Genomic DNA, 12,506 nt, shown 5'->3' on the forward strand with positions numbered 1-12,506 from the left:
GGGTAAAGGGGGATGGGAATATATAGCCCTATAGGTAGATGACTGTAAAATGTTGAAATCTAACATAAAGCTTACCTAGGAACTATGATTTCTAGGCTCAGTAACCCTTCTCCTATCGTTTGAACTGAAAAAACAAAGCAGGTGGTTTTAGGACTTAATTATTAGCAAGATTACCAGACTAAATGTCAAAGATGCATCATGCTCTTTAGAAGACAGATGTCTTTACAAATCAAGGGCCATGCTGTACACGGGCACCAAGGGACTATCCCATATGAGGAGGAAACTAATCCATTGATGATAGACCCAACACAAAACAATCCGTAATTATAGACGTTTTTGTTAATGCCGCCCTTCTGTCTCTGAAATTCACCTATGCACTTTCCCATTTAAACTCCAGCTGTCCCCATTATTTCTAGCCCACAAATCTTTATACCATCCTTTTCCACAGTAAGCATGGCTAAAATGGATTAATTGAAGCGCGCAACCTGATTAGTTAACAGGGAGGCTGATTGTCCTGTTTATAACTAATGTGTGCTACACGGCTAGTTTGAGACCCAAATTGGGGTTGCAGGAAATCCTCCCACACTTATGCTCACAAATTTCAATATAACCAACTTATTTTAAGCAGGTGCTATGTGCCAGCCACCCTGGGAATTCAGGATACAAAGATAAACTGGGACACAGGAGAAACAAGACAATAGAGAAATAAAGTTTACTTGAATAAATTCAAGAGCATAATTTACCCCTGCAAGAGCCTCTGAAGGTTTTTTTTTTAAAAAACAAACAAACAAACAAACAAACTAGACACCTGTATGTTGAAATTAAAAGGAAGGACACTGAGGTGTCTGGCCGGCTCAGTCAGAAGAGCATGCAACTCTTGGTCTCAGGGTCCTTGTGCTATTTTGTTGCACGTGAGACTATCCGTGTGGTTTACCTATTTATTAGCACTCATAATCCACATCTTTGATTTGACCAAAACAACAGAGAATGAAAACTCACACACGACACACGTGTGCCTCTGAAGTCTTGTAATATGATGGACTTAACATCCAAACACTTCACGAAGGAAAAAATAAAAATGAAGTCTTATTTCAATCGGCTCATCCACAGTTCTTGGCTTCTCACTGGGGAGCTGCAAGATGTCCCTGAATAAGATCCTGAACACGGGACAGAATAATCTCATTAGAACTGCTGCAATTTTCGGGGCCATACGGGGGGTCTATCGTCAGCACCCCAGCCACACACAGAGTCCGTTGTGAATCTCCCTGTTCAGTGATGGGAATGTGGTTCTTCTCGAGCCATTTCTTGAGGCTGTTCTTCCTCTTCTCCAGGTCCTCAGGGCTGTATGCCTTGCAGTCTCCAGACATGAACAAATGTGCCAGCTTCTCTCTCACTCCATGCTCCCCTTCGTTCACAGTTTCAACAGTCTGCACGGCATGGCCCATAATTCCAGTCACAGATATGCTGCCACCTTCTAGGAAGTTCACGAGGACGATACTTTGGAGGAAAAGTAAGTTCACAGCAGATTTGTAAAAGAAAAACCTAAAGTCTCATAAATCTATGGAAGAAGCAGTGGAATGAGAGGCATCACCAGCCCCGAAGGTAATGAAACTAGGGAATAAGAACTTCCCTGTTTAAAATTAATCCTCTCACCATCAAATGTTTGTACTTGGTCAATAAGTATTCACTGAGGGTCCTATACATCTAAACGTTTTTTTTTTTAACGTTTATTTATTTTTGAGAGAGACACAGAGTGGGATCAGGGGAGGGGCAGAGACAGAGGGAAACACAGAATACGAAGCAGGCTCCAGGCTCCAAGCTGTCAGCACAGAGCCCGACGTGGGGCTCAAACCACAAACTGTGAGATCATGACCTGAGCCAAAGTCGGATGCTTAACCGACTGAGCCACCCAGGCGCCTCACATCTAAACTTTCTGTCTAGCCTAAATCATTGGGGAATGCAGTTAAAGCATTAAAGAGTTATAAAAGGCTTAAACGTATATTAGAAAAGAAGAAAGGGCACAGACTTAACTTTCAGAGTTCAAAAACAACTGAGTAACTCACCTTCAAAGTAGATCCAAGAAAATAACAAAACACAAAATTAATGAAATAGAAAATAAAAGAGTTAATAACAAGATCACCAAAGCCAAATGTTGGCTCTTTGAAAAAAACAAAAAGATAAAAAAAACAAAACCGTGTAGGGGCACCTGGGTGGCTCAGTTGGTTGAGTGCCCTACTTCAGCTCGGGTCATCTCACAGTTCATGAGTTCAAGCCCTGCATAGAGCCCTATGCTGATAGATCAGAGCCTGGAGCCTGCTTCGGATTTTGTGTCTCCCTCTCTCTCTGCCCCTCCCCTGCTCATGCTCTGTCTCTCTCTCTCTCACAAATAAAGTTTTTTATTTATTACATATAAAAAACTTTTTTAAGAAAAAATAAACATGTAAAATTCATAAAACTCAAGCAAGATTAATTAGAATGGAGAAAAAAGGCAGCAAAGATTGGCAGTATAAAGTATTAGGAACAAATTTATGTCAATCGTTTTGAAAATTAAAACAGAAAACTTCCTGGGAAATATAAATTTCTACTACTGAGTCAAAGAAAGAGAGAATATAAATCATCTTATAATCATTAATAAAAACTGAGTAAGTATTTAAGAATACTTTCCCCTAAGAGGGGGGAAAAAAGGGTCAGTTTTACCAACAAATTATATACAATTTTTAAGGTTCAAACATTTCTTTTTTTTTTCCAAGATTTTAATTTTAAATAATCTCCACACCCAACGTGGGGCTCAAACCCACAACCCCAACACCAAAAGTTGCGTGCTCCACCAGCCAGGTGCTCCAAGGTTCAAACATTTATTTTTACCTTTTTTTGAAACATTTATTTATTACTGAGAGACAGAGAGAGAGCACGAGCATGGGAGGGGCAAAGAGAGGGGGAGACACAGAATCCAAAGCAGGCTCCAGGCTCCGAGCTGTCAGCACAGAGCCCGACACGGGGCTCGAACTCACAAACCGCAAGATCATGACCTGAGCCGAAGCCAGACGCTTAACTGACTGAGCCAGCCAGCTCCAAACATTTCTAATCTAACCAAACTCTTCTAGAGACTACAAAAGGTGGACTGTGCCTTAGCTCATTAAATGAGGCCAATACCAAAAGCAGAGATAATTAAAAAAAGAAAACTACAAGCTAATCTCACTCATGAATACAAATGCAAAAATCCTAACTAAATAAAATACATGATATGAGGCAATGTGATGTGAAGGGGATTTCACTTCTGTGGTACTCTTCCCAAAGCCTATAACCCCAGGCTATTTATGAGAAAGCATCACACAAACCCAAATTGAGAGACCTTCTACAAAATACCTCATCAGTACTCTTCAAAAGTGTCAAGGTCACGAAAAACAAGGAAAGACTGAAAGGCTGTCACAGATCAGAGACTAAGGACACATGATGATTAAATGTAATGTGGGATCCTAGATTGGATCCTGGAACAGAAAAAAGGCAAACGATTAGTGGAAAAACTGTTGAAATCCAAATGACAGGTCTTTAGTTAATGTAAATTTTTAGTTTTGAGGAATGTACCACAATTAATTTAAGATACCAATATCAGGGGAAGCTGGGTAGATGGGTCCTGTCTGTACTTTCTTTTCTATAAATCTAAAATCATTCCAAAATTTAAAAAGTGTGTGTGTATCACCACCTTTAAAGTAGTCTTGCAAGAAACAAATCTGATCCTAATCAAACCTCTGGATATGAATCCCAGTTTATAGAAATACAGAGGATGAAATAAACTATACCGTGAGAATGCAATAAGCTAAACTCAGAATGTGTTCAACTCTGTAAGACAAATGATTCCATTTCTTCAACAAATAAATGACATGGAAAACTAAAAAGATGGGGTGCCTGGGAGGCACAATTGGTTGTGTCTAATTCTCAATTTCGGCTCAGGTGTTGATCCCAGGGTCCCGAGTCAGGCTCCACGCTTAGCATGGATACTGCTTAAGATTCTCCCTCCCTTCACCCCTCTTCCCCATTCACTTGCTCTCCCTCTCTCCAAAATAATAGGGGGGAAAAAAAGAAAACTAAATAGAGAAAGTGCACAGTCACAGATCAAGATACTTGAGAGATGTTATCAACCAAACTGATAAACCAATATAAAAAGATACTTTTGAGACAACCAGGCAAATCTCAACACAACTGTTAATAAAGTTATTATTACTTTTATTGGGTATTATAATGTTATTGTGTTTATTAAAGAGTTTATCTGCTAAAAGATACATTGATGTATTTATGAATAAAATGATAATGGTATTGTGGTTACATTTATTAGAGTTCTTATCTATTAAAAGTTACATTGAGGCATTTATGTACAAAATTAAATGAGCTGTGCTTAAAGATATTTAGAAGGGAAAGGTAAAGCTAGTTGTCTGTTATCCTATTCTCTCTACATTTATGTATGTTTGAGATTTTCTAATAAAAACGTAGGAACAAAAAAGTGTCTCACTTCTACAAACCTGGCTGGTGCCAGGGTAATCCATAGTTTGAACAGCACTTAGATTCAAAGGCTATACAATTCTTTTTTTTTTTTTTTTTAATTTTTTTAATGTTTATTTTTGATAGAGAGCAGGGTAGAGGCAGAGAGAGAGAGAGACAGAATCTGAAGCAGGCTCCAGGCTCTGAGCTGTCAGCAGAGACTGATGCGGGGCTTGAACTCATGAACCGTGAGATCATGACCTGAGCTGAAGTCAGAGGCTTAACTGAGCCACCCAGGCGCCCCTAAAGACAGTACAATTCTTACACGCGAATTCTTACATAGCTTTCATTTATCTACTTCCTTAGTTTGGATATAACATATAGGCAGCACAAAGGGGTGTCATTATGATTTCTGGGAAGCAGGACCCATACTCACTTGGCAGAAACCGGGTCTGTGGTTAAAACCCATCCTTTATAATCCTTCTCACTGGCTGTCACTTTGACTTCTTTGTACGTGTAATCTTGCCATTCTAAGGGGCCTTTCTTCATCCATTCATTCATGGCTGCCAGCTGACTAGATCAAAAACCACCACCAGTCCGGGTTAATATATATGTTCCACTCAAGCAAATGCCCCAATCCCTATGCTAGGCAGAGAGAACATCTTGTGATTTGCCTCAAGTTCCATATCAGGAAATAGCTGATATTCACGATTCAATATGAAAGCTAGGAGATCCCGAGTTGCCATGGAGCTAACTCATCCGGCTTACTTCTATATTCGACTACCCAGTACCACTCCAGATGGCCTTCGCCCTGGCTTTGAACTCCGGTCGGCAGATGCTCACACCCTTTAACTCTGTCTGCTCTCCACACCACTTTTAGCCAAACCTGAAAAACAAAAGTCCTTTGATATCCACCCACTCGCTCTCTCTGGCTGTTTCTCCGCTGGATCCCGCCAGGGAGAGGCCTCGGATTTGTGACCATTTCCTCTTTTTTGTTTGGAAGATGCACGAACCAGGGGGCAGCAGCGAAGGCTCTAGAGCGCAGACTCCCTGACCTAGCTTGCAGCTGCACGATATTTAGAGCAGCACTCAAACCTGGTGGTGTTTAACGTTTAATCCCGACAAACGAGAAATATACCAGTTACAGCTCCTGACAGCGAAAGGCACGCAGCGACCACGCGGTAAGGAAGGAGTCTCCCCGGCGGCGCCGTCTAAACCCAGCATGCTTTGCGCCACTTCCTTCCCCCAGAAGTCTCTGTTTTGTAGTCCTTGACCTTGGTCCCACCTAGAGGTCTGAGGGAGTCGGCGGGCGTGGGGGGATAAAAGCCGCGCGCAGGATGCGGGCGGGACTTGAGATTTTTGTATAATAAGAAAGTAAGGCTCCTTGTTCGCTAGAGCCACCCCTCTTCACTGCCACGATGGACATTTCAATCTTTTGTTTTTAAAGAGGAAAAGTCTCGTGCCCGGTCCTCATTGAGAGTAGACATGGAAATGCACCCTTGCCGTGGAATCGAAGCACAAGAACCCTCTAGGTAAATCCTAAAGCTTTAGAAGTGTGAGGTGAAAGTGCCTTGGAGAAGAGCGATAGAGCCAAGAGACTTGTTTGTTCCGCTGGTGTGAGGCAGTTAATACCTCTGCTCCTTCGGGATGTGCCCTTGCTATAGTCCCGCAGGAGTTGCAGAAGCCAGAAAGAATAAAGCACAGGATCGGGATGAATTTCCACCTAGCAGATCTCTCAGTGGGAAAGCCCCAGCCTCTCCTCCAACCCCCGCCCCCCTCCCCAGTAGAAAAGCGGAAAGGACTCGCTTCTGCCGCAGATTTATGTTCAGGGACTTAGGTGGCTCCTGGCATAGTCCGGAATTTTTTTCATAACTGTGATCCTGAAAAATGGTACAAGGTGTTAAACATTGAGTTTCTGCAAATGGGAACACCAAGGGAGATTTACAGAAACTGAATTAGAGGCCTATCAAACCACGATGTAGAAAACATTGAAAATCAGCTTGGGGCATCTGGGTGGCACAGTCTATTAAGCCTCGGATTTAGGCTCAGCTCATGACCTCCCTGCTAGTGATCTCCGGGCTCCTGAGTTGGAGCCCCACACTGGGCTCTCTGATGTCTGCACGGAGGCTGCCTCACATCCTCTTTCCTCAGCTCTCTCTGCCCCTCCCCTGCTCCAGCTCTCTCTCAAAAAATAAACTTAAAAAAAAAAAAAATTAGTCAGCTTTTCCCTTACAGTCTGGGATTTGAGTTCACATAATCCTTAAAGTATATTGTTTCTTATTGCCATCGTTTCAAATAATCCTTTGGCAACTTTGAGTCGTTGAATGATTGGCTGATTATATTAATGTGGCTTTAGTAGATTAAATTAGATTATGCCAGTTAAAGTCCTCTATAAATCTACAAAGAGCTAATTTAATACCAGTTGTTACAATGTGAAATGAAACGTTTGACCTCATAAAAATTCAGTCCAAAAGAGCTTGAACCAACTGTGACAACTGATCATTTGTATTTGAAGCCTTCTAACTGTCCTGCAGAATGAAAGACTTTGGAAGCTAGCTTCAAGCTTAAATTACTCCTTTTAAATTGATGTGACTGGGGCAGTTTCCTTCCCTTCTCTCCCCTCTCCCTTTAGTCCTCTGGATAAACTAAAGAATCATTCACAGCATCTGCCTATTGGAATCGCTGATTTATAACAGACTGAGCCTGCCCACTTCTAATGGAGGTTTACAGAGAGACCCTGTCTGTAGTCCACCCTCAACAAGTTCACATGTGCCATTTCCTTTTCCCCGTCAACCCCTACTCTTGGTCTCCCTGGTGCCTCCCTCCTACCAGTTGATGTCCCTTCTCTCACATTCTCTACCCTTCTCCCTCTTCCCCTTCTCTTCTTCTGTCTTCTTCCTAGTATCTGCTTCCCCCTCAAACCTACACACATACACACACTCTCAACCCTTTCCTCTGCCAAGTTCAAAATTGCGTGTTCTAGATTTTGGAGTACATTTTTTAAGTAATCTCTAAACCCAACGTGGGGTTCAAACTCATGACCCCAAGATTAAGAGTTGCATGCTCTGGGGTGCCTGGGTGGCTCAGTTGGTTAAGCATTCAACTCTTGATTGACCTGAGCTAAAGATGTTGACTACTGAGCTCCTAAAAATTATTGCAGTGGTCCAGACAGGACACAAGCTGATAGCAGTGGAAATGAAAAAGAGGGAAAAAAGGAGTAGATTCAACGAATGCTTCAAGGGAAAAATCAACTGGATTGGTGATTGATTGGAGTGGGGCAAGGGCATGTTGAGAACTTTGATCTGTTAACAGATCTTCTCTCTGTTCTTTCCTTCATTCAATAATAACCCCTCCTTCCTCTTTGTTTTTTCAAGATCTCAGGCCTCCATATAGTTATTATATTTACTAAACTAGATAAGAAATTTCTTCACAGAATAAAAAATGCTTCAATAACACTTTATTTGTTTTTATGGCACAGGAAGGCAACAGTGAGGTCTCTCCTCCAAGCTCTTATAAACTAACCCTAAATGTTAAATAAAATGGATGTGATTCGATCTGTGATTCGTTTGTACAAAGAGACCATCTATTATCTGGATAACCAGAGAATGTGGGGATGACCGAAATTCCAAACTGAGAGACCTGGTTGTATTCTCTGCAAGCCGGACTGGAATGGAATTTTATGTTAGTAAATGGAAACTTAATTATATTAGACCCTACTGGGACAGTCAATACCCCAGGGTTGGTAGCAGAAGGCACAAAAGAAGAAAGTCAGTAAGTAGAAGATTGGGAGGTATTTCTCAAAGACCCTGAATCTGCAAGCAGGGACTTTCCAGAGGAATATACCTATTGTGGGGAACTGATATACTTCATCAGGTCTCAGCTTGGCCCGGAATAGATTTTCCTAAAACTATCTGCCTTCTTGTTCTGATTTGATGCTCCCCATGCCTCGTGACTCCCCCATGCTGGTTTTCTAGACACAGTGTTGATCAGGAGAGGTGATTCTTGAGAGGGAAATGAGCACTTTCTAATCAATAGAAAGGAATAGACCAGAAATCACAAACTAGGGGGCATATCAGGACATGCAGATAGTTTAATATCTGCACAGTTTAAATTAAAAAAAAATTTTTTTTTTAATTTGGAAGTTTTTATGTAGGTTTCCTCTCTCTTCCTCACTAGTTTCTACCACTTTTATTGCTTTTGTTTGGCTGCTCTATATTGTTTACATCAGCTGCCTGATCCCACAGGAAATTGAATTTGCAACTCTGGAATAGTCCCTACTATAAATAAATAAATTAGCAGAGTAAATTATACCTTAATCTCTTGTGGTAAGAACCAGCCTTGGATGTGTCTAGTCAACTCTTGGGCCACTTAAGCGCCAGAAAGCTTTACCAAGGAAATGCCAATTCCAAGATTTCCTGTTGGATTTCCATAGTCTTTTTTAGGTGATTCCTTGGTCTTGTTGACTTGCCTCCTTCTCATCTGTGCCCTTTTCATACCATTTTTGTAGCTTATTGTTATTTACACATGTGTTGTGGCAGTTACTGTAGGTTGCTTCATTTAATAGTCCTTTCCCACAACCTCCTAATGAGGCTTGAAAGCCGAAACTCAGGGTCACTGGGTGGCTCAGTCGGTTAAGTGCCCGACTTCAGCTCAGGTGCTGATCCCATAGTTCGTGGGTTTGAGCTCCGCATTGGGCTCTGTGCTGACACCTCAGAGCCTGGAGGCTGCTTCGGATTCTGTGTCTCCCTCTCTCTCTGTGCCCCTCCCCAGCTCATGCTCTGTCTCTCTGTCTCTCTCTCTCAAAAATGAATAAAAACATTTTAGAAAATTAAACAAAAAAAGAAGAAAGCTAAAACTCAATCTGCAGCTTCCCTTGCAGATAGATGGCTATATGAATACTTCTGGCCAGTGAGATATACATGGAAATCCCCCAGAAGGCTGTCCCTTCTGAAATAAAAAGGCAAAGCCTCCTAAGGAGAAAGCCTTGGGCAATCATAAAGAATGAAATCTTGCCCTTTGCAACAACATGGATGGAACTAGAGTGTATTATGCTAAGTGAAATTCGTTAAGGAAAGACAAATATCATGATTTCACTCATATGTGAAATTTAAGATACAAAACAGATGAACATAAGGGAAGGGAAGCAAAAATAATATAAAAACAGGGAGGGGGACAAAACATAAAAGACTCTTAAATATAGAGAACAAACTGAGGGTTGCTGGTGCGGTTGGTGCGGGGATGGGCTAAATGGGCAAGGGGCATTAAGGAGGACACTTGTTGGGATGAGCGCTGGGTGTTATACATAGGGGATGAATCACTGGAATCTACTCTTGAAACCATTATTGCACTATATTCTAACTAACTTGGATGTAAATTAAAAGAATAAATATATTTTTTAAAAACAATGGTGGGCCACAGCTGACAGAGAACACTTCTCTGTCACTGTAATTTGTGTGAGCCCTACATTATACATAGAAAACAATTCTGATACTGAGACTCAAAGCTTTATTAGAAAATAAAGATCTTCAGGGGCACCTGGGTGGCTCAGTTGGTCAAACATCCGACTTCAGCTCAGGTCATGATTTCATGGTTCATGGGTTCGAGCCCCCCATCAGGCTCTGTGCTGACAGCTCGGAGCCCGGAGCCTGCTTTGAATTCTGTGTCTCCCTCTCTCTCTGCCCCTCCCCCGCTTGTGCTCTGTGTCTCTCTCTCTCAAAAATCAACATTAAAAATAATAGTAATAAAGATCTTCAGCAACATGGGTATTTCTCTGGGAAAACAAATAAATAATTTAAATGTGTTTTAGGGGCACCTGGGTGGCTCAGTCAGTTGAGCATCTGACTCTTAATCACGGCTCAGGTCATGATCTCAGGGTTCATGGGTTCAAGCCCTGCATCAGGCTCTGCGCTGACGTCATGGAGCCTGTTTAGGATTCTGTGTCTGTCTTTCTCTGCCCCTCCCCGCTCTCTTTCTCACTCTCTCTCTCTCTCAAAATAAATAAATAAAATTAAAAAAAAAAAAAGGAGAAAGCTTTGGGATGCCTGGGTGTGTCAGTCAGTTAAACGTCCAACTTCAGCTCATATCATGATCTCATGGTTTGTGAGTTTGAGCCCCACATCAGGCTCTGTGTGGACAGCTCAGAGCCTGGAGCCTGCTTTGGATTCTGTGTCTCCCTCTCTCTCTGACCCTCACCCATTCTCACTCTGTGTCTCTGTCTCTCTCAAAAATAAACATTAAAAAAAATAGTAGACTTTCAATATGTATTTATTTAACCAATTAATAAGTTTGCTATTCCTTGGCAGAAGTTGGGACAAATCACGAGACCATTATTTAGGTGGAGAGTTACTTATTTCATAAGTGACCAAGAACAGAAAAAGCAAATTAACAGGTCAAATTTTAGATTGGCAAAGCAGATAACAAAGGGACCTTTGCTGTTTCTAAGAAAGTAACTTAAATCCTCTGCACTGAGGAACAGTGTATCATTATTCCTACTACTGGTGGTATTAGTAATAATAAACGTGTATTAACTCAATCTTAATGAACACAGAAAAAACATGAAATAGGAACTATTATCCCTGCAAAGGACACTGAGGCACAGAGGCCCAAGAGCATGTGGCTAGCTAGTGACAGAGCAAGGATACAAATCCAGGCAATCAGATCAAAGCCTGCCCTCTTAACCACTATACCATACTAACTAAACAATGGGGGATAATTTAAGCACAGTTGTACATCTAAATTTTTTTTTAATTTTTTTTTTTTTACATTTATTTATTTTTGAGAGACAGAGAGAGACAGCGTGAGCAGGGGAGGGGCAGAGAGAGAGGGAGACACAGAATCCGAAGCAGGCTCCAGGCTCTGAGCTGTCAGCACAGAGCCCGACGTGGGGCTTGAACCCACGAACCGTGAGATCATGACCTGAGCTGAAGTCGGACACTTAACCGACTGAGCCACCCAGGCACCCCCATCTAAATTTTTTTTAACATTTATTCATTTTTGACAGATGGAGAGACACAGAGCACGAGTGGGGGAGGGGCAGAGAGAGAGGGAGACACAGAATCCGAAGCAGGCTCCAGGCTCTGAGCTGTCAGCACAGAGCCTGACGTGGGGCTCGAACCCACGAACCGTGAGATCATGACCTGAGCTAAAGTCGAACGCTTAACCGACTGAGCCACCCAGGCACCCCAGCACAGTTGTATGTGTAAAAGTCTATTTTTAGTTAATGAGGAATGTGCTTTTCAAAGTCAGCTTTTTAAATCTAAGTACTAGCTCCTCATTGTGTTCCAGTTGATTGCTTGGGACACCCAAAGCATTAAAATAATGTGTTTCACTCATGTGTTTTAGCAAACCAGACTTTCCCAGCAAGGTCTGTTTCCAAGGGTGATTTTCCAAGGGAGGACACACACTGTCAGATTTAATGCTCTGGAAATTGAATGGTCTATCCCCAAGGCAGGTAAAGCAATACTGAGCCCCATGCCTACAGCTGCTATATACTCTTAGATTAGCCCACTGGCAACAGCAACAGGATAGACACACACGTTTAATTAAGCTGTAGCTCCTTATATCTTAGGGAGGGTAACTGAGGGAAGGCAGGGCAGTAACTCAAATCTCCCTCCATAGGACTAGCCTTTTCTTTTTTCCTACCCAGTGTTATCTATCTTCTCTCCCCTCCTCCTCCAGGTATCTTCAAAGAGTTGGCGGGGGGGGGGGGGGGGGGGGCGAAGGGGGAGGCTTTTTCTTCTCTACTCTATGGCAAATTATAGACCCATTTTTGAGCTTCCTAGGGAAAAAGGTAAAACAGACTACTGATCACACAGAGGAAAATATCTTCTCTGCTATAAAAAGCCACTAAAAATTACGGTGTAAGCTCGGTCAGTTAAGCATCTGACTCTTGATTTCAGCTCAGGTCGTGATCTCCCGGTTCACGGCATTGAGCCCCCACTCAGGCTCCGCGTTGACAGCACAGAGTCTGTTTGGGATTCTCACTCTCTCTCTCTGCCCCCTCCTTGCTCATGCCTGCACTCTCTCAAAAT

General features: G+C 42.2%; 1 protein-coding gene across 4 annotated transcripts; it reads right to left on the bottom strand.

Moving 5' to 3' along the window:
* Positions 1-1,013: 1,013 nt before the first annotated feature.
* GEMIN6 (gem nuclear organelle associated protein 6) lies at positions 1,014-5,700 on the bottom strand. 4 transcript variants are annotated; one of them, XM_042933208.1, is made up of 3 exons: positions 5,615-5,700; positions 4,913-5,050; positions 1,014-1,497 (listed from the first exon to the last, which is right to left on the bottom strand). In XM_042933208.1, exons 1-3 carry the CDS (start codon positions 5,698-5,700, stop codon positions 1,122-1,124), a joined length of 600 nt encoding a protein of 199 aa, XP_042789142.1. In that variant the 3' UTR covers positions 1,014-1,121. The 4 variants fall into 4 exon arrangements, with proteins under 4 accessions (XP_042789142.1, XP_042789145.1, XP_042789143.1 ...); XM_042933211.1 differs by having other exon boundaries at positions 4,913-5,046; positions 5,615-5,655; XM_042933209.1 differs by lacking the exon at positions 5,615-5,700 and adding an exon at positions 5,396-5,601.
* Positions 5,701-12,506: the final 6,806 nt, after the last annotated feature.

Source organism: Panthera leo, chromosome A3 (genome assembly GCF_018350215.1).
Source record: "Panthera leo isolate Ple1 chromosome A3, P.leo_Ple1_pat1.1, whole genome shotgun sequence".
Lineage (NCBI taxonomy): Eukaryota > Metazoa > Chordata > Mammalia > Carnivora > Felidae > Panthera > Panthera leo.